Consider the following 20,314-nt stretch of genomic DNA (forward strand, 5'->3'; position numbering starts at 1 on the left):
AGGCACTGGCACAGCTGCACAGGGAGGTGGGGTCACCGTCCCTGGAGGTGTCCGAGAAGAGGCTGGATGTCACGCTGAGGGACGTGGTCAGCCGTCACAGGTGCCGGTTGGTGGTTGGGCTGAATGATATTATTGGTGGTTCCAACCTTAATTATTCTACGATCTTATGATTCTGTGGCACTCACGGGGCTGGGACAAGGGGTGCGCATGGCACCGAGTCCCGGCATCACCGCCCGGCCCACGGCCTCTCCTGCCCGTCCCCGGGGAGCCCTCCGGCTCGGCTGCACACGGGACCGGGCGGGGGCCCGCAGCCCCCCCGGGTCAGGCAGCCGACAGGGCGGAGGCTCCGCGCACGGGGAGGGGGGGCGGTTGCCGTGGCGCCTGTTGCCGAGCGACGGTTGCCAGGCGCCCGTTGCCGAGGTGCCGGTTGCCATGGTGACGCGGGTCCCGCCTCTCCCCGCGCCCTTGCGGCGGATCCGCAGCGCGGGGCCGGGGGTGGTGTTGGGGTGGGATGCGGTGACGTCACCGCCCCGGGCGGCGGCGGCCAATGGGAGCGCGGGGGTGAGGCGGGGCAGGGCGGGACCGCAGGGGCGGGGCCGACACCGCCCGCACCGGCATCGGCATCGGCAGCGGTACCGGTAGCGGCATCCCCACCGGCGCCGGCCCCATGCCGGTGCTGAGCGGCTGAGCGCAGCGCCCCGCCGCCCACGGGCACAGGTAGGGGCGGCGGCACCGGCACCGCGCGGGACCCCTTCGGGAGGGGCTGCGGCCGCCGCCCCGTCGGGGCGCAGAGGGGCAGCGGGGGGCTGCGGGCTGCTGTCCGCCGCCGTGCGGGCACGGGGCGGGGGGGGCAGAGGGCACGGCGGGCACGGCGGGCACGGAGCCGCCGCGGCGTCCCCCAGCAGCCGGCGGGGGGGGGGGGGGCGATGCCCCGGGGGCGGCAGGTGCGGGGCTGCGGGGCTCCTGCGCCGTCATCGTTACGCTTCGGGGCGAAACGGCGGCGGCCCCGGGAGGCGGCGGAGATCCGCGCGTGGCACCGCTGACCTTGGGGCGGCCGCCGCGTCCCCGCGGACAGCGCTGGCGGCTTCGGACGGTGGGAGGGGGCGGCTGGCACGGAGCTCGGCCGCCCCTTTGTCCTCCTCCCCCGGCCCCGCGCTGCCCTCCATCTTGGCTGAGGTGGCACAGCGGTGGCCGCAGCTCCCCGCGGGCCCGCAGCCTTCGCATCACCACCTGCACGTTGTATTCGATCCGCGTTGCGGAGCTGCGATGCCCCGACACCCGAGAGGGGCAGGGCAGGTGGCACAGAGCATGGCATGCAGCCACCAGCCCTGAGTGCCCCCTCGGAGCTCAGGGATGGGCGATCCCAGCCCGCCTGCGCTGCATGCTGAAAACTGCACCGTCACGGCCCTTGTGCAAGGCTGGGCTGGGGACGCGAGATGGGTGTCCTAATGAATGTGACTGGGAACAATAGCCCTTCCCCAGGGTTTTTGGCTGGCCTGGGACAGGTGGAGGTCAGAGAGATGCCACAGCTACCATCCATCAGAAAGGAAAAGTGATCCCAGGGGCCGGGCGGCTGACAGAGGCACAAGGCTCTTACACTGACCTGGGAGGGGCAGGTGGCAAGGCCCCGGATGTGTCATGTCATTGAGGTAGTGGGAAGCAGTCCTCAGCCCCATAGGGTGTGACCCCAGCAGGAGGGAACCCGTGGGGATGTGGGGCAGCAGAACACCCAACGCTTTGTGGTTGATGTCATCAGAACCACAGCATCCTCCAGGGGATGGGTTTCTGCTGAAGGTGGCATGGTGATCCTGCAGCATCCTGATGGGATGGGATGAGAAAGGATGGTGGCAGGGCATCCTGCTGTCACCTTGATGGGATGGCAGCACGGGGTGTGGCAGCGCCGCCTTGGGTTTATCTAATCCCTTCATCTAATCCCCGCTCAATTAATCTTGGCTGATCCCATTAATTGTTGCTCTGTGGCCATCGGGCTGCTCCTGCGATGGAGCTCTGCGGGGAGGGGATGCGCTGGGGACACGACAGCCACGTGAGAGCCTCCCTCCCTGCTTCCCACCCGCTGGACCGCTCCCAGCGGCGCCGGCCTTGCGTTATCGGATTTCTCTCGAAGGCAGCGGATTAGGCAGGCAGTGGCCCCAGGCACAGGGATTGGGCCGGGAGGGGATGGCAGCAAGGAAATGAAATGGACGGAGTTGCTCCGAGACAGAAAATGGAGCCCGGCGCCTTGGCGTGGCTCTGCGGTAGCTTGTTCTTTCCCTTTGGTCACATTTATTTTTTATATCCCTCGATCCAAGGAAGCAGCAGGATGGGGGATGCAGAGGCGTGTGTGCATCGTGCTCACTGGGCCCAGGGTGCTGCTGGCAATGCGCTGGAAATAGAGCTGAGTGCAGCCTGAGAACAGGTGCTGGGGCTTGGCATCCAGTGGGATGCAGTGAGTGGGGTTTTGGTAAGCCCAAGCAGCCATGCACTCCTCCTGCAGGGATGCAGTGCACCTTTAACACGGGCAAAGCATTCCCCAAAGGCAGCACCACATTTGTCGTGCCTTCTGGCTGTGGATTTCTCACTGCACCACGCACATACCCACCCTTGGGCAGAGTATCGTGGATTTTGCCTCCCCTTGGACTAACACCCAAAGGGTTTTAAAGCGGTGCCCTTCTCTCGGGACCGTCCTGTGGGTTTTCTTCTGCCCTTTCTTCGTTTTCCACAAACTGAGCTGTTCTTTTTCCATGTGAAAGCCCATTCTGTGTTCAGGGCCCAACACACCGCTCTGGCTTCTGACATCCGAGGAAGCGAAGTGGGACTGGCGCTCGTCCATTTGCACCTCCCTGGGGCAAGCATCCCAAGGCCCCTGCTGCATTCCTGGGAGCCACTGGGGCCCTGCTGGCAGGGTTGCCCTTTGCTGCTGAGACCATTGATTGCTGGCTTAGTGAGATGGAGCAGAAAATAGCTATTGAGTGCACAGGGCAGGGCAGCAGCCAACCATGGGGCACTGAGAAACCGCAATGTTTTTGTGCAATGCCCTCCTCCCACTGTCTGCCCTCGAGTCAAAGGGTTTTCCTCCCTTTTGGGCTGGGGGCTGGAAGCTGTGTGGATGGGCACATGAAGGGCAAAGGGGTGCTCACTCCATGGGATCAGCACCTCGAGGTGAGACAGCTGTCCTGCCCCCACCTGCAGGCGCCGTGTCCCCTTCCATCCAAGGGATGCTGCAGGTGGCTGGGTGATGCTCTTGGCTCACCTCGACTCAGGGCCCGGAGGTGGGAGCTCCCCTAACTCCTCCTTCTCGCCCCACAGGACAGCTCCGTTAGCAGCACCCATCCCAGCCGGCGCCATGGCGGGAGCATCCGTCAAAGTGGCGGTGCGTGTGCGGCCCTTCAACTCCCGCGAGATGAGCCGGGAGTCCAAATGCATCATCCAGATGTCAGGAAGCACCACCAGTGAGTATGGCATCGTGAGCCCCCCGTGCACTGCGGGAGCGGGGTTTGCTCGGCTTGCAGGGAGCAGAGCAGGGGTTGACACCACGCGATGGTGGGGAAACGGTGCCCTACATCCCTCCTCTTTGGCTCTGGAAGCATGCAGATGGGACAGCACCTAAAATAACTCCCAGCTCCCTGCGTCACTGGCAGAGCCGGTGCCAGCCACCCCCATGGCACACACCGCCAGCAAAGGACGCTGCAGCGTGACGTGTGGGGACGTCTGGCAGGTCCCGGTGTGGGCAGTGCAGCTCCCGCCGGCCCTTTGCTGACGGCGAGCTTTTCCTCGCCCGCGGCGTCAGGCGATGAATGAACAAAGCATGGGCTGATCCCACTGGGGGGGGCTGTGTGGGGCCGCGCTGCTCCTGGAGTCGTGCTGAGCCCCTCTCGCCGATGGAGCGTGACGGCCTGGGGCAGCCCCTGCCCGGCAGCGAAGCCGAAGCTGAATGCGGTTGGTGGGGCGGAAGGTCCTCTCGCAGCCTCTCCCCCTCCCCAGGGTCAGCTGCAGAATGGTGTAGCGGCGCGGCTCTGCGCTCTGCATAACTCATTCAGCAGAATTCATCGCGCCCTGCTGGGTGCAGGGCAGGGGGATGGGAGCGGAGGAGCCAGTCCTTCCCGCAGCCCTTGTTCCCCAATTTCCAGCCCCCCTCCCTCATACTTCTTGGCTCACGGTGACCTACCCTGCCTGCCAACACTGCTGCTTTGTTCCACTGCAGCATTGCCACGGGGACCCCGGCCTCCTTCCCACAGCCCATTGCCATTCCTGAGGGCAGCGTGGCACTGAATAGCCACGGGCTGGGGCTGGAGGAGCCCTGCAGGCACTGCCGCCCACGGTGCTTTTCCAGGTGCTTCCCCACACTGATGTCTGCTCTCTGGAGCTTTATCCCAGCCTGAGGCCTGACATCTCTGTTGTCATGGCAAAACATGGGGCTTCAAAATATGGGGATTAATTTCATTCTGCTTTGTCCAGTTCAGTACTTATGTGTGGCAAAGATAAGCGACATCTCCAGATGCTCTCCTCCTCCCTCTTGCCCGTACCTTTTTCTCCCCATCATAGAATCATAGAGGTTGGAAAAGACCTCCGAGAATGTCCAGCACGTCCATCTCCTTGGTGGCAAATAACCAGGGTGAAAAAAGGGGCATGGAGAGCATCTCAGCTTAGGGGATGGGACAGGATGGGAGACCCACAGAGCCGCAGTGCATTTCCCCATTTCCCAGCCACTGGCCATGCTGGGGCCGTGCCCCCCCCCGCCAGCTGGGTATCTGCAGCTGGGACACACAGAGCTGCTTGGTGCCATCCCCGCTGCTCCCAGCCCTGCGCCCGGCACTGACAGCACTGCGACATGCAGCGTCCTTTCCATGCCAGCTCCTTCTCACTGCAGGTCTTGGTCCTGACCCCTCCTTTGTCACCTTTGTGGTGACAGGTCAAGGACACGCTGCCAATTCAGTATGGCAAAGCCCGTTCCCTAGCGACCCCGCTGTTCATGAGAAGACTTCATCATTAATTTAGGACCTGGGTTGTATCAAGCACAGCAGTGGTTGTGGTGTCCTCATGTTTGCACTGGGTGCTTTCTCACCCCATTCCAAACTTGGAGCACTTGGGGTGATTGTGCCATGTGGGCAGAGCTGCAGTCACCTGCGTGGGGCAGGCGGATGGGCGATGGGATGGCGATGGGGCATCCTCCTCTGGGGGAGATCCATTGGAATTTGGGCTGAAGAACCCATTGAAATTTGAGTTGCAGAACCCACTGGGATTGGGGTTGCAGAACCCACCATGGTTTGTGCAGCACCCTCCCAGCTGCTCAGTAAGCTCCCAGCCCCGCAGCAGTGACAGGGAGCACTGTGGTCCCACTGCCACCGCTGCATGCTGGCAGAGCTCTTCGTGGGGGCTGGGTGCCCCACGCTGGGGGCTGTTTCCCCCCCTCCCCACACAGCCCTGCGCATGTTGCAAGGGCATCTCAATGTCAGCGGCGATTGCTGAGCGCTGCGTCCCGTGACTGCCCTCCTGGTTTGGGTTTCTTCTGACGCATCTCTATGAGTGTCGGTTATTTCAGAAGAAAATAAAAAGCATCATAAACACTCCACGGGGTGGGGGAGGAAAAAAAAAAAAAAGAAAAAAAAGCGTTGAGCAAGTGAGAAAGAGAAGTGATGCAGTCTCTAATTTCCATGGCAACATCCTTTTCACCAGGGGATGGGAAAAAGCAGGCTCTTGTTTCTGCTGGCGGTTTAACACAGGGCATTAATCACCCTGCTGCTGCAGGGAGGATAAGGTACCAAAATAAAGCAGTGAGCAGGAGGGGGCTGGGAGCACTGCTCCAAGTCCCCAAGGGTGGCTGTAGGGGGTCGGGGCTGTGACCCTGAGCTGTCCCCACGGTGTAATGGGGCAGGAGGGAGCCCAATAGAGGGAGCCGCTCACCCGCACAAGGCTTTGCCCTCCTGCCTGTCCCCAGTTTCCATCCCAATGGGGATATAGGAATGAGCCCATTGCAGCCCACTCGGTTGTGGGATGTGGTGCTGCCACCTGGTTTCATCACATCTCTCTCTGTCTGCCCCCAGCTATCCTGAACCCGAAGCAGCCCAAAGAGACACCCAAAAGCTTCAGCTTTGACTATTCCTACTGGTCCCACACCACGGTAAGCAGCAGGGGGCCCGAACCCAGCTGAAGTGGGATGCAGCAGGATGACCTCTTTCTCTGATTCCTTCTCTCCTTCCTCCTCTCCACAGCCTGCAGACATCAATTATGCATCTCAGAAGCAGGTGTACCGTGACATCGGCGAGGAGATGTTGCAGCATGCCTTCGAAGGCTACAACGTCTGCATCTTTGCCTATGGGCAGACTGGTGCTGGCAAATCCTACACCATGATGGGGAAGCAGGAGAAGGACCAGCAAGGCATCATCCCACAGGTACTGCCTGGTGAATCGTAGAATCATTCAGGTTGGAAAAGATCCCTCAGAGTCCCAAGTCCAATCCCAGCCCACCTTACTGTGCCCACTGCCCACGTCCCTCAGTGCCACATCTCTGCAGCTCTGACCGCCTCCAGGGATGGTGACTGCCCACCTCCCTGTGCAGCTGTGCAGTGCCTCACTGCTCTTTCTGAGAAGAAATCCTTCCTAATACCCAACCTGAAAAACTGTCTCACACCTGAGCAGGATGCCCAAGGAAGAAGTCAGAGGGAGGGACAAGCCGGGGAGATGATCTGTGGGTCACGGGGACTGCAGAGCATCCCTCTGCCCGGGGCTGAGCATCCCAACTCTTCTCTCTGCAGCTGTGTGAGGACCTCTTCTCCCGCATCAATGACACAACCAATGACAACATGTCCTACTCCGTGGAGGTAGGCACATCTCCTCCTGGGAGTGGGACGCTGGAGGCCCTGCGAGTTGGCCGTGTACCAACATCATTAATTCCAAGTGAAACTCAGAGCCCTGTGCATGCTGTCCCCAGGTGAGCTACATGGAGATCTACTGCGAGCGGGTGAGAGACCTCCTGAACCCCAAGAACAAGGGGAACCTGCGGGTGAGAGAGCACCCCCTCATGGGTCCCTATGTGGAGGACCTTTCCAAGCTGGCCGTGACCTCCTACAATGACATCCAGGACCTGATGGACTCGGGGAACAAGGCCCGGTGAGTGGGGTGAAGGAGAGCACTGGGACTTGAAGAGCTTGCAGGCACCTCAAGATATTTGTGCATGGGCTGAAGTTGGCTGAAAAGCTTTCCCTGGTGCTGGGGGCAGGGTGAGAGTTTGGTGCCTCTCTGCTTCTCTAGAAAGGAGGCAAGATATGATCTGCCTTGACTGCACTGCCCCATAATTGTCCCCAGTATCACTGCTCTGGCATCCCCTGCGGAGTGTCATGCCTTCTGTCCTCTCCCCACAGCACGGTGGCTGCCACCAACATGAATGAGACCAGCAGTCGTTCGCACGCTGTCTTCAATATCATCTTCACCCAGAAGCGGCACGATGCCGAGACGGACATCACCACTGAGAAGGTGAGAGCAGAGCCCCTGGGAAACCCGAGAGGACACAGCGAGGGCTTTTTGTGCCACTGTTGGCCACGGAGAGCAACTGGGAAGGTGCTGGGTGTTGGGTACCGGTGTGTTGAACATGTGCAGAGCCTGCTACAGCTGTCAGCTCTGTCTCTGCCTGCAGGTCAGCAAAATCAGCCTGGTGGACCTGGCTGGCAGTGAGCGAGCTGACTCAACCGGCGCGAAGGGCACAAGGCTGAAGGTGAGTGTGGAATGGTGGTGGTGCCAGGCCCCTCATCCCCAGGTGTTCCTTGTCCTTTTCCCACACATTGCACTGGACACTGACACTTTTTGAGTTGCCCAGTGCCAGGTCAAGCAGGATCCACAGGCTCCACTTGAGAGTTGCTGGTTGCCCAGTAAGACCAGCTGCTGTTTGCACACCCTGCACCGGGGCTTCCTCATCCTCCTTGGCTGCTGGGCTTTAGCTCTGCTCTGAAACAGGGTCTAATGATTTGGGCTTTTCTCTCTATCAGGAAGGAGCAAACATCAACAAGTCCTTGACCACACTGGGAAAAGTCATCTCTGCTCTGGCTGAAATGGTAGGTAGCCTGAGTGTGGGGAAACAGCCCCATGGAGCACCCAAATTCCCATCTCTAAGGGAGGTTGGGCACCCAAGCTCTCAGATATGAAGCACCCAAGCTCCCATCTCCAAAGCGGATGCAGAACCTAGACTCCCAGCTCTCAGGGATGGGCAGATATATCCCAACCTATCCTGCACTGCCCAGCCCCCTTGGCTGGAGCCAGCTCGTTCTTGGGATCCCATGCTGGGTGAAGAGATGGGGAGCAGCTTACTGTCACCTCCCTCCCCCGCTCCTTTCTATTTGCAACAGAGCTAAACAATTTTTCTGCTTTCTTTGCAGGATTCGGGGCCAAATAAGGTGCGTGCTCTGATGGGGCTGGGTGGGTTTGTCTCTTGAGGAGTGGAAGTGGGTTGTGCGGTGGTATGAGTTGAGCCCTGTAGGGGTGAGACACTATGGACCCAACTCACGCTTCTCTTGTGGGTTAGGCTGATCCCTCAGCATCTTGGCCAATGCATGACTCTTGTTAGACACCTCCTAGTCCTTGCAGTGCATTTTGAAGGCGGGATCTGAACATTTCAGCAAAAAAGAGAGCAGGCAGTCTGACAGCCTGACCTTCTGCTCCCTCTCCCCAGAACAAGAAGAAAAAGAAAACAGATTTCATCCCATACCGGGACTCAGTGCTGACCTGGCTGCTAAGGGAGAACCTGGGTGAGGCTGCAAGGCTGTGTGGGGTCTGGGGGGTATGGCTTGGGGGGGACCACAGCTCACTGAAACGTTATGTCTGTCTGAACAGGAGGCAACTCCAGGACGGCCATGGTCGCTGCGCTCAGCCCTGCTGACATCAACTACGATGAGACGCTCAGCACATTAAGGTAGGCTTTGGCAGGAGGTCCGGGGTCGGGTAGGTCTCCAAAGACCAGCTGCTCCCTCGTGCTCTGAGTCCCTTCCCTTCAGCAGGGAAGAGGTGAGGGCTGCCTGCAGGCCGCTACAAGAGGGACAATGCCCTGCCACGGGTCCTCTGGCCGAACCACCCTTCTCAGGGCCCTGTCTCTCCCCAGATATGCCGACCGCGCCAAGCAGATCCGCTGCAATGCTGTCATCAACGAGGACCCCAACAACAAGCTGATCCGGGAGCTGAAGGATGAGGTGGCCCGCCTGCGTGACCTTCTCTATGCCCAGGGGCTCGGGGACATCATTGACAGTAGGTACCACGCCGCGCACAGCCAGGCTCTGGGATCTTGTGGGGATGCTCCCAGAGCTGCCCCATGTCCTGCTCCACACTCAGACCATCTCATTGCCCACCTCACTGTGAGGAATGGCACGTCCCCTCCTTGTCACCACCCTGCTGGGACATCTGTGACCAGCCCCGCATATGCCATTCCAGAGCCCTCCTCACCCCACAGTCTGTGTCCCACTGCCTGGGATGATGCTGGGGGCCCCAAGGCCTCTCCTCCCCGTGCTTTCAGGCTGTTGTCAATCCTACCTAGATGAACCCACTCTTGTTCTGTTTTCTTTGTCTTCTTCCCCCCGCTGTCTCTCTCTCTTAGCCCACCCTGCTGCGGGAGGATCCAAATGTGTGTATTGCCTGTCACTGGTACTCTGTGTTGCTTCTCTGCTTTGGGTAGGCTGTGCCAAGGAGCATTTGTGCAGCATGGGGAAGAGCTCCCACAGCTGCTCCCAGGGCGCTGGCAAAGGGCAAACTGGGCAGAGCCCAGTGCTCTCCCGCAGGAATGGTTGGCACAAGGGTATCCCTGCACTGCCATCATGCCCTTCCCTTGTGCAGGGCACACTTAGTGCAGTGTGAGGTCCTGCAAATTCATCTGGTGGGACCTGGTGTTACAGTCACCGCAAGGACTCTTTTCCCCATGCTGTAACTATGCTTCTCCTTGCTGCTGCTGCTGCTGCTGCTGCTGGGCTGATTGCTGCTTCTGGCACTGCTTCTGAAGGCATGGGCTCTGCTCCCAGGGCAAACTGGTGCCAGGCAGGCATGGTGTGATGTGGGTGGCCTTGGGACACCTCGGAGACTGGTTCTGCTGAGGATCATCCTGGGGACAGCAGAGGAACAGGGTGAATTCAAGGTGGAGACTTCACCAAGTAATGGGGCTTCTGTCCCCAAGCAGCCAGAGGGTGACACCATCTCTCCTGGTAGTGCCTGGGCAGACGAAACGGTTCTCTCCCTAGAAGCTGGCTGGCTCCTAGGAGCAGGGAGGATTGGAGTGGCCAGCATCCCTGGAGAGGGGATGTTGACTCATCCACATGGATTGCACAGCAGCAGCAGCTGCAAGCATCCTGCTGGGAGATGAGACCAGCAGCTGGTGGTTGCTGATGCTTGAGGTGCTGGACTGCAGTGAAGTCTGAACACAGGTCCCTATCTCCTTGTCCCCTTTGTAGGGTGGGGGCTCCTGCCTCTCCTTGCTTTCCCCAAATTCCCCTCGCTCCCAGCCCAGCTCATCTGGGGCCGTGGGGCAGGATTCTACATGTGCTTGGGCAAGGTGGTTTAGGCACCGTGTCATCAAAAAGCATCCCCAGCAGCCCAGGAAGGGCTCCCAGACTGGTCCTGAGCTGCTTCTGACAGTGGCCCCAGGGCACTGCTGCTGATCTGCTCTGCCAATGCTCTGCCTTTTTATTTTAATTTCTGCCTTTCTTCTTGCCACTCTTTTTTTTTTTTCCAACAGCTTTTCTCGTCTCTGTCTTCTCTCTCTCTCTCTTCCTTCTTCCTGTCCATGTGTCTTCCCCTGGCCCATCCCTCTCCTTCCCCACCCGTAGATGTGTCCGACTTTGAGAACAATAATGGCACTATTGGGACAGAGCTGAGCCAACGCCATGACAATCTCTCCACAGTGACCAACGCAATTGCTGGCATCAGCCCCTCTTCCTCCCTGTCGGCTCTCTCCAGCCGCGCAGCCTCTGTTGCCAGCCTCCATGAGCGCATCATGTTTGCTCCAGGCAGCGAAGAAGCTATTGAAAGGCTCAAGGTAGGAGGCTGGCTTGTTGTACCCGCTGTTTGCTGGGTGTAGAGAACGAGAGTTAAGAGCAGCAGCTGAGGGAAGTGGGGCTGTGCAATCTGGAGGACGCTGAATCCTAGCCTCGTCGCTCTACAGCCACTTGAAAGGAGAACGCGTTGGTCTCTTTGCCTAGGTGACAAGTGACAGGCCATGAGGAAACAGCCTCAGATTGTGCCAAGGAAGGTTCAGACTGGGTGTCAGGAGGAATATCTTCACAGAAGGGTGGTTAGGTGTTGGGCTGGGTCCCCACCCCTGGAGGTGTTGAGAAGCCATGTGGGGTAGCTCCAAGTGCCATGGTCTAGTGATGAGACATGGTGGGTTGGGTTGGTGGTTGGACTTGGTGACCATGAATGCCTTTTCCAATTGAAATGTCTCTGTCATTGTAATTCTGTGGACCTGGAGCTGCCAGGTGCCCTGGGTGAGGAGTGGGATTGCTGTGGTGGGGCTGGGCTGGAACTGTTGTTGCTCTGTGAGATGCAGTGAGCGAATGCAGAGCCCATCAAAACCAGGCTGAAAGTGGGGCAGCTCCATGGCTGAGCCCAACCAAATGCCCAAAACACTGAGCCTCCTTCACCCCACCAGGAAACAGAGAAGATCATTGCTGAGCTGAATGAAACGTGGGAGGAGAAGCTGCGCAGAACCGAGGCGATCCGGATGGAGAGGTGGGTGGATTGGGATGGGGGCAGTTTGGTGACTCCCATGGGCTCCAGCTGTGCCTGGCGAGCACTAGGCATCCCCAGGGGGCACGCAGGGAGCAGTGCAGGGTGGCTGCTAGGGCTGTATTGACAGGCTCTGCTTCCTGCAGGGAAGCCTTGCTGGCCGAGATGGGGGTGGCCATGAGAGAGGACGGAGGTACCCTGGGTGTTTTCTCTCCAAAAAAGGTAGGATCCTCTAATTCTCCCTGCTAAGCGGGCAGGTGGTACCCATGCAGTGTCGTCCAAGCCTATCTGTGCCAGCCAGCCCCAGATATTTCCAGGGGGCTCTCAGAGACATTAACTGTTAGCTCTGGAACCTGCAGTGCACATTTCGGTGCCAGCCCTGCTCTGTCTATATGCCACAAGTTGCTGCGATAGAAGTGCACAGATAAATAGAAGAGCCATTCCCTGCCACAGAGCACATGGAAGAAACAGCCCCCATTCAAGAGACACCGTGGAGCCCTGGTGACAGTTGTGGTGTCAGGCTCTTGGTGTCGGCTGCTAACACCTGGGGCATTTGATATTGCTGTCAGCTTTCCTCGCTTGGAAACGGAGGCGCAGCGGTATTAAATAGCATTAAATAGCATCCCAGGAAGCATTTTCTGAGCAAAACACTGGCCCTGCCCCAAGCAGATCATCTGGCAGCGAGCCCTGCCAGTGCAGTGCTGCAGCTCCTCACCGCCACCCAAATACCTCATGGGACCCACGGGGTGAGGAGAGCAGGCTCTGCCCCCAGCCCCTGCTGGGACAGGTGGTGATGAGCACTTTGGGACCCTGATGTGGCTCTTGAGACAGTTTTCACACCACCGTCTTTGTTTTTCACCTGCCTCAGCCGCTGCCCATTAGGCCCCCTGATGTGTGTGTGGGAAGCATGGGGGTATATTCCCCAAAGCAGGTTGGTCCTCATGTGGCCTTGCTGTGGTGTTCTTGGTGCCAACCTTTTCTTCAGCTCTCTGATTTCTCCAGCTGCTGGTGAGGAATGCTAGCTCCAAAAGCGTGCAAAACATTCTGACTGTGAGCAAAGCACAGCCGGAGCTTGTTACCCTGCTGTGCACCATCACTGGGGTGACAGTTTGTCCAAATCTTGCAAATCTGGAGCAAAATTGCAAACCAAAAGAGCCTCAGAGTTTCAGACCCAGAGGATCTGGAGGGTATGTTATTCCTGCCAGCCACCATGGAGAACAGCCTGTGTTTCCCTTCACCTCCAGCTCTCCTGCCCTGTTTGCTGTGAGTCTCTTGCACCCATCCTGGTTTATCCAGCTGGGGACACCTCTGCATGCGGAGTGCCCACAGGCTGATAGGATATTTATCCTCCTCTTTCTGAGAAACTCAGAGCTTGTCTCGCTGACAGAAGGTGCAATTGCAGTAGCCTGCAGTGGGATGAGACAAGCAGAAATTCCCTCTCATCAAGTGCACAGTGGTCATGGCTTGTGGGAAGGAAATCATGGGAGGGAGCTGATAGGAGGAAGGACAGAGAGTGCAGACGTGGCCACCTCCATTTGAGGACTCCTTGTGCTGGGCCTTTTTGCATTCCAAATATTCCCAGCAGTCAGGGAAAAGCCAAAAGAAGAACTCAACCCGTGGAAGAGCAAAGTGAGGAGGCTTGGTGGAGGCTCACAATGGAGTCCAGCCCTGGTTTTGTTGGTACTAGGTTGGGTCAGGGTGGCCACAGGACTGGATGGTCATGGAGGCTGAAGGTTGAGGAGCTGGGGGGTGAGCTTGGGTTTCACTGTACCCTGGTGACTCCTTCTTGTGTCCCCCAGACGCCCCACTTGGTCAACCTAAATGAAGACCCGCTCATGTCTGAGTGCCTTCTCTACTACATCAAGGATGGGATAACCAGGTGAGGGCTGGGTCTGCTGAGCTTATATGAGCAGTACAGCTGCAATGGGTAACATGTATGTCTGTGGCAATCTCATGAGAGATGTTAGTTCTGCTAGATGGTGCAAGTCCAGAGAGTACTTTTGAAGCCCAAAGCAGGATATTTTGGAGCTGGTTTGAGGACAGATGCAGCTGGCTTGAGCTGCCTTTTCCCCAACAGGGTTGGCCGGGAAGATGCAGAGAAGAGGCAGGACATTGTTCTCAGTGGGCACTTCATCAAGGAGGAGCACTGCCTTTTCCGCAGTGACACGAGGACCGGTGGTGAAGGTACTGATGTCCTGAGGGGCTCTGTGCCTCCGTCTGCCCGGGTTCATCCTGGGGTCCTGCCCTGGGCTTGGGGCTTGATGTGAGGTTGGCCAAGCCATTGCTCATGGTGGGGATATGCCTGGAGGCCCAGGCTGCCCCTCCATCTGCTGCTTGTCACACAGTGATTGTGACCCTGGAGCCTTGTGAAGGCGCTGACACCTACGTGAATGGCAAAAAGGTGACAGAGCCCAGCGTCCTGCGCTCAGGTGGGTTCCCAGGGGACGCTTCTGCCCACGGTTCCATGCACTGCGGCCATCCCTGCCACTAAACTCAAGCTCTCTGTCCCCGCCACAGGAAACCGGATCATCATGGGGAAGAGCCACGTGTTTCGCTTCAACCACCCCGAGCAGGCCCGGCAGGAGAGGGAGCGGACGCCGTGTGCTGAGACACCTGCTGAGCCCGTGGACTGGGCCTTCGCCCAGAGAGAGCTGCTGGAGAAGCAGGGCATCGACATGAAGCAGGAGATGGAGCAGAGGTGGGCACGTGGGGCTGGGAGGAGGGTGAGGGCAGGAGCCCAGCTTGGTCATCTCCATCTTCCCTGCTCCTTCCAGGCTTCAGGAGCTGGAGGACCAGTACCGGAGGGAGAGGGAGGAGGCAAATTACCTTCTGGAGCAGCAGCGGCTGGTAGGTGGCCAGGCTTTCTAGGCTGTCCCAGCACCACCATGCCTGGCAGCTGTTTGCATGGGGCAGCTTTGTGCATCTTGGAACGATGACAAATCCATCATCCCATCATTATTCCTGGGACTGCTTACCAATATGGACATGGAGTGGGGAGAGAAGGGTGATGAAGATTGTATCCTGTGGATTGCATCGTTCTTCTCCTTGCTTCCCTTAGGACTACGAGAGCAAACTGGAGGCTCTGCAGAAGCAGATGGACTCTAGATATTACCCTGAAGCCAATGAGGAAGAAGAAGAACCTGAAGATGAAGGTGAGTGCTGAATCACAAAGGAGAGATGGAAAAGTTTGGGTGGAAGGAGAGGATGAGCTGATGTTTCTGCAGATAGGTCTGGGAGGGGAGCTGGTGTGCTCCAAGCAGCCTCAACTTCACCTCCCTCCTCTCAGCCATTAGAGGAGATATTAATAAAAAACATCCAGAGAACTAGTAGGAGGAAGGATTTTAGAGTGAAGACCAAAAAACTCCATTGCGACATCTGGCTGCAGAGCCTCGGGGAACCAGTATGAAGACACTGGGAGCAATTTTGCAATGAGTTTGCCCACTGCTGCGCTCCATGCCCTTCCACTCCTCCTTTTCCTCATGGCAAAGCAGGTGTTGCAGTGAGGCCTGGATGCCTTCCATGGGAAGAAAAGCAGTGCACCCAGACACCTCATGCTGCATCCTTGGCCCAGCCTCAGCACCAGGGTGTGTGTGGTGAGCATCCTTCTGTGTCCTTCCCACAGTGCAGTGGACAGAGCGGGAGTTCGAGCTCGCCCTCTGGGCCTTCAGGAAGTGGAAGTGGTACCAATTCACCTCCCTCCGTGACCTGCTCTGGGGCAATGCCATCTTCCTCAAGGAAGCCAATGCCATCAGTGTAGAGCTGAAGAAAAAGGTAGGTGCTGATTGCGAGTGGTGGGTCTCACCATCATGGTGTTGCTGGGCACTTATTGCTTGGATTTTAGGGGACATGTGGTGTTGCTGCTTGCTGCCACAGCAAGGGAGCACAGACCTATGTGCTGGCAGGGAGCTATGGGAAGAGAGCCCTAAGCAAGCGGCTCCAGCACATCCCTGTCATGCATCTGTGCATGTACCCACACAGTGTTGTGGTGACGGCAAGAGCCCAGGCTGATGGCACTGTGGTCTTCATGGCTGGATCACCATTCTTCTCTGCCTCCTTCCAGGTGCAGTTTCAGTTTGTCCTCCTGACAGACACGCTGTATTCACCTCTTCCTCCTGACCTGCTGCCTCCCGACGCCGCCAAGGACCGGGAGAAGCGGCCATTTCCCCGCACCATCGTGGCTGTGGAGGTGCAGGACCAGAAGAACGGGGCAACGCATTACTGGACCCTGGAGAAGCTCAGGTAGGAAGGGATGTCTGCACTGGGCAGGCTCGGCAAGAGGGCTCTGCTAGCCCTAGCCTGGTTTCTCACCACTGCCCCTCGTGTGCCCACATCTGCAGGCAGCGCCTGGACTTGATGCGCGAAATGTACGACCGTGCAGCAGAAGTGCCTTCAAGCGTCATTGAGGACTGCGACAACGTGGTGACCGGCGGAGATCCCTTCTATGACCGCTTCCCGTGGTTCAGGCTGGTTGGCAGGTGAGCGCTTTGGCTCCTTCAATGTGCAGCCTGGAGGCACGGCGTCCCCCCGGGGCAGAGCTGCTGCCAGGCACAGCAGCCTATCACCGCCGTGGCCCACACCACAGCCGGTCCCCTCCGGCCTCCCATGGAGCAGTGCCACCAGGCAGGGGCTGTCAGCTGCCAGTGGAGCGCCGGTGCCGCCGTGCCCACCGCCTATGTGTGTGTGTGCACATCTGTAGGCGTCCGTGTCCAAGCGTCTGTCTGTGCCACCCGTGCCGTGCGTCTCTATGTGCTTCCTGCACGGTGCCGGCAGTGAGGACGGGTGGCCCAACAAGGACACACGGATGTGTGTGCCTTGGAGGCCTCACCTCGTGCCACAGCAGCACCGGCAGTGGGATTTCCCAGTGGTGGGGTGGTGGGATGTCCCCCAGCCTTGTGTTGTGTGTTCCGTCCCGCTGTGCTGTGCTGCCTGCAAAGCCAGCGCCGGGAATTCCCATGTTTGCACCAGTTTGTTGGGTCTCTCTTTTTTTCCCACATTTTCTAGCCGACAGCCATTGGTGGCTCCCTTTAGAGACGCACCGGATGGGCAAGTCTCTATTTCCTGACATCCCTTGGTTTGAGCAGAAAACAAACCAAGCCAAAAAAAAAAAAAAAAAAGCAAAATCCCTATTCTTGCTCTCTCTGTTTGGAACAGCTGGTGTTAACCTGTCTTCTATCTTGTTGTACTAACCTTAGTTCAGATATCTCTGGCTGCAACAGCTCTCCTCTTTTCAACACATGCATGAGCGAGCGCATGGCTGATCTCACCCCCTCCCCTACCTTCTCGAACCCCGACTCCGACATCACCGAGCCTGCTGACGAGCAGCACGAGGGGCAGGAGGAGGAGGAGGAGGAGGAGGCGGAGGACCTGGAGGAAGACATCTTTCCGGAGTGCCCGCTGTGTGATGGCCGGGATCCGTTTTACGACCGCTCCCCCCTGTTCAGTTTAGTAGGAAGGTTGGTGAGGTTTTAGGAGAGCATGCTGGGAAGGAACTAGCTCTTTCGCATGAGGGAACTGCTTTCTGGCACGACCCCCACCTCCAGGGCGTCCCGTGGGCGCAGGGGTGGCCGTCGGGTCGGGGCCACCGAGGTAGGGCTGTGACAAACACAGCAGCAAGGGCACAGGGCGAGCGCGAGAGCCCGGCTTTGGGCAGCCCCCAAAAACATGAGATCTCCCTGAGTGCCGCAGGACCTGCACTCAGGTTTCCATTCCCAGGGGGCCCAGCTGTCCGTCATAGCGAGGACCACAGGTGTGACACCACGAGTGTGAGGCTCTGTGCTTTTGTCCTGGTGGTGCTTCGGCCACAACTTTTGCAGCTGTCCCAATGCAGTAGGGAAAAATGAGGCTGTGCCGGTCGCTGTGAACCCTGGCACCATCTGGTGGGACTCAGGGGGAGCCACGTGAGTGAGATGAGCTTGGGATCAGCGGGGGGAGGAGAACTCTTTGGGAAGTGGAGTTTTCTCTGTCTGTGCCCCACGCACTGCTTGGGACCATCTCCACGGGCTGGTAGCTACAAGCACAGGGCATGCTCAGGAAGGGCACATAGAGACCCAAGCTGCAGGAATAGGAAGGGAAAAGAACCTTAATTTCTCCTCCCTGTATGCCGGGACAGTCCTGGGCTTGGTCACTCCTGGCTTGGAGAAATCGGGATGGGTTTCTGGGCTCCAACTGTGCCTTCAAACTGTCGCAATCCGCCCATCCCCAAAACGCCCTCGTGACACAGGCAGGATGATGCTGGCCCCCTGGCTTCACTGCAGAAGGCTTCCCAAGGGGACAAGGGATGTGTGCTCAGAGCAGGACTCGGAGCCCCCATTCCTGGGACCATGGGGGTCCGCCCAAGGCAGAGCCCCCACCGTGCTGGGGCTGCTTCTCCCTTACCGAGTCCAAGTCTGGGGTGCGAGCAGGAGATGGAGCAGCACAGGCAGAGAGGGAGGAGGTGGGGTAAGAGCCCTGCAGCCTCAGACCGAAAGAGCTGGGTTCTTCCACCCTTTTTTTTTTTTTTTTTTTTTTTTTTTTTTCTTTTTTTTTTTTCCTTTTTTTTTTTTTTTTTTTCCAAAAACCAAAACCAAAACTCTTGGGGGCACCTCAAAACCAAACCCACCGACCTGCCAAGCAAACCTCTGCAGTCCCCCAGGTCGTTCCCTCGGGCTCTCCCGACTTCTTTTGAGTCTGCCCCGGGTTTGGCTCCTCACGCAGCAGCTGTGCCGGCCACATTTCTTGTGAAGTGTGCTTTGATTGGTTTATGATTGGATCCTTGTCTTTGATTTCTTTCTTTCTTTCTTTCTTTCTTTTCAGTTTTTTGTTTTGTTTTGTTTTTTTAGTTGTTTTGGTTTGGTTTGGTTTTTGTTTTTGTTTTTTAGCTGCTGGCTCTCTCTCTCCAAAGCTTTAGCAAAAATTGGGGTTATTTCACTTTTGTCTTCCTTTGGAAAGGCTTTTCTTTGGTCTGAGCATGCCATCTTTGCACCTCACCAATCTTGTGGTTAGTGTCCCTGCCCTCCTTCCTCTAGTGACACACTTGTCCCCCTCCTCCCCATCCTCTTGTCCTTCCCTTCCCATCTTCACCCCCCTCCTCCATCCCCCGGATTCATCCTGATGGGCTGCCCACTGATTTTGGGGCAGGAGAATTGCTCATGGGCAAGCAGTCCCAAATCCATGCCTACCTGAGCCCTGGTGGCCAACAAGAAGAGCTGGGGAGAGATGCTCGGTGGGGGATTGCACTCTGTGACTCAACCCCTCTTGGAGTTGTTTTGGGTGGAAAAAGCCTCGGACTTGTGGGTGGAAGAAGCCTTGGCTTGAGGTTGGCCCAAGCTGCAGCAGCAGCAGGGAGAACCTCTGCACCTCTGCAAGGCTGAATCTTTGAACACAGGGCTGTGGCCTTTTCTGCAAGAGCCTTTCAGATGCCATTCGGATGCCTGTGAGCTTAGGAAACCAGCTACCTGGAGACATCTGCATTTGCCTTGGGGAGCCTCCTGAAGCTGATGTGTCCTGACTGTTGCCTTCAGGATCCCTACCCACAGGACACAAGGACATCACATTTTGAGACACATGGGAAAGTGGAAACAAGCCATCCCTGCTGAGGACATAAGTGCTAGAAGGACCTCTAAATGGTGGAAGGACCTCTATGGTGTGCTGGTCAGAAAGGACCAACATTTGCCACCAGCTCCCAGCTAGGGAGGGAGAGGCTGAGCCGGCCAGCTGTGAACTCAAGGAAGGCAGCAAACGGAAGCCAAATGACTGAGGAATGCCACGTACCTGTGCCCAGCCCGGATACCTGAGAAGGTCCCGGGGAGCTCAGCAGTCACACTGGAACCCCGCGGTGGCACCAGGCGGGACACGGCGTGGGGACACGTGCATGCCACCAGCCACACCTCACAGCATCCTCAGCCACCTCCAGCCACCGCCGCCCAGAGCAGGTTCACCTGCAGAGGCTCTGATGCCCAGGCCAGGACCTTCTCCTCCCCCCATCCTTTGTTCCCGCCAGCCTCTTCCTCCCTCCTTCCCTCCCTCCCTTCCCATCCTGTCCTCGCCTCGCCCGCCCCCCGTTGCCTCCGCAGCACCCCCAGCTCTCTCACGGCACCTCCTGCCCCCATCCTCCGGCTCGTCACCGCCAAGACAGTCCTCTGCCCAGCTTGCCCCCTCCCCAGGATGCGACGGCCGGAGAGACGCCGGCTCGCCCGCTCCCCGCCCCGCGCTGGCCCTGGCTGCCCCTCATGGCTTTGCTTTGCAGCGGTGACATGGGACATGGGACCTGGCCGCCGGCGGCCGCCACCCGCGCTCTGGGATGCTCGGGCGGAGGCGGTGACGGCGCTCCCGTGTTGCTTCTCTCCCCGGCAGGGCCTTCGTCTACCTCAGCAACCTGCTGTACCCCGTGCCCCTGGTGCACCGCGTGGCCATCGTCAGCGAGAAGGGCGAGGTGAAGGGCTTTCTGCGCGTGGCCGTCCAAGCCATCTCAGGTAGGGACTGGCCCTGGTGCTGCTTTGGCCTGTGTGTCCCCTAGCATCCCACCGACACCTCGCTGCTTTCCTCCTGCAGCCGACGAGGAAGCCCCAGACTACGGTTCTGGTGTGCGGCAGTCGGGGACAGCGAAGATCTCCTTTGACGATCAGCACTTCGAGAAGGTATGAGTG

General features: G+C 58.3%; 1 protein-coding gene across 15 annotated transcripts in view; it reads left to right on the plus strand.

The window, feature by feature from the left end:
* Window positions 1-656: 656 nt before the first annotated feature.
* KIF1A (kinesin family member 1A) overlaps window positions 657-20,314 on the plus strand; it is a 32,449-nt gene continuing 12,791 nt past the window's right edge. For 4 of the 15 annotated variants that reach the window (XM_042878349.1, XM_042878352.1, XM_042878351.1 and 1 more), the window contains exons 1-29: window positions 657-717; window positions 3,307-3,449; window positions 6,042-6,118; window positions 6,210-6,389; window positions 6,752-6,817; window positions 6,928-7,106; window positions 7,358-7,469; window positions 7,630-7,707; window positions 7,979-8,044; window positions 8,366-8,383; window positions 8,659-8,734; window positions 8,820-8,898; window positions 9,085-9,227; window positions 9,574-9,600; window positions 10,868-11,001; window positions 11,614-11,693; window positions 11,837-11,912; window positions 13,490-13,569; window positions 13,768-13,874; window positions 14,036-14,119; window positions 14,208-14,388; window positions 14,465-14,537; window positions 14,749-14,842; window positions 15,313-15,461; window positions 15,751-15,929; window positions 16,028-16,165; window positions 16,883-17,143; window positions 20,022-20,140; window positions 20,220-20,305. In XM_042878349.1, the coding sequence (XP_042734283.1) occupies window positions 3,344-3,449; window positions 6,042-6,118; window positions 6,210-6,389; window positions 6,752-6,817; window positions 6,928-7,106; window positions 7,358-7,469; window positions 7,630-7,707; window positions 7,979-8,044; window positions 8,366-8,383; window positions 8,659-8,734; window positions 8,820-8,898; window positions 9,085-9,227; window positions 9,574-9,600; window positions 10,868-11,001; window positions 11,614-11,693; window positions 11,837-11,912; window positions 13,490-13,569; window positions 13,768-13,874; window positions 14,036-14,119; window positions 14,208-14,388; window positions 14,465-14,537; window positions 14,749-14,842; window positions 15,313-15,461; window positions 15,751-15,929; window positions 16,028-16,165; window positions 16,883-17,143; window positions 20,022-20,140; window positions 20,220-20,305 (3,048 nt within the window). In that variant the 5' untranslated portion in view covers window positions 657-717; window positions 3,307-3,343. Of the gene's footprint in view, window positions 718-3,306; window positions 3,450-6,041; window positions 6,119-6,209; window positions 6,390-6,751; window positions 6,818-6,927; window positions 7,107-7,357; window positions 7,470-7,629; window positions 7,708-7,978; window positions 8,045-8,365; window positions 8,384-8,658; window positions 8,735-8,819; window positions 8,899-9,084; window positions 9,228-9,573; window positions 9,601-10,792; window positions 11,002-11,613; window positions 11,694-11,836; window positions 11,913-13,489; window positions 13,570-13,767; window positions 13,875-14,035; window positions 14,120-14,207; window positions 14,389-14,464; window positions 14,538-14,748; window positions 14,843-15,312; window positions 15,462-15,750; window positions 15,930-16,027; window positions 16,166-16,882; window positions 17,144-20,021; window positions 20,141-20,219; window positions 20,306-20,314 lie in introns of all 15 variants that reach the window. The other 11 variants (XM_042878357.1, XM_042878361.1, XM_042878363.1 and 8 more) reach the window with 4 other exon arrangements.

Source organism: Lagopus leucura, unplaced genomic scaffold (assembly GCF_019238085.1).
Source record: "Lagopus leucura isolate 7727_CA_CO unplaced genomic scaffold, USGS_WTPT01 Super-Scaffold_100021, whole genome shotgun sequence".
Classification (NCBI taxonomy): domain Eukaryota; kingdom Metazoa; phylum Chordata; class Aves; order Galliformes; family Phasianidae; genus Lagopus; species Lagopus leucura.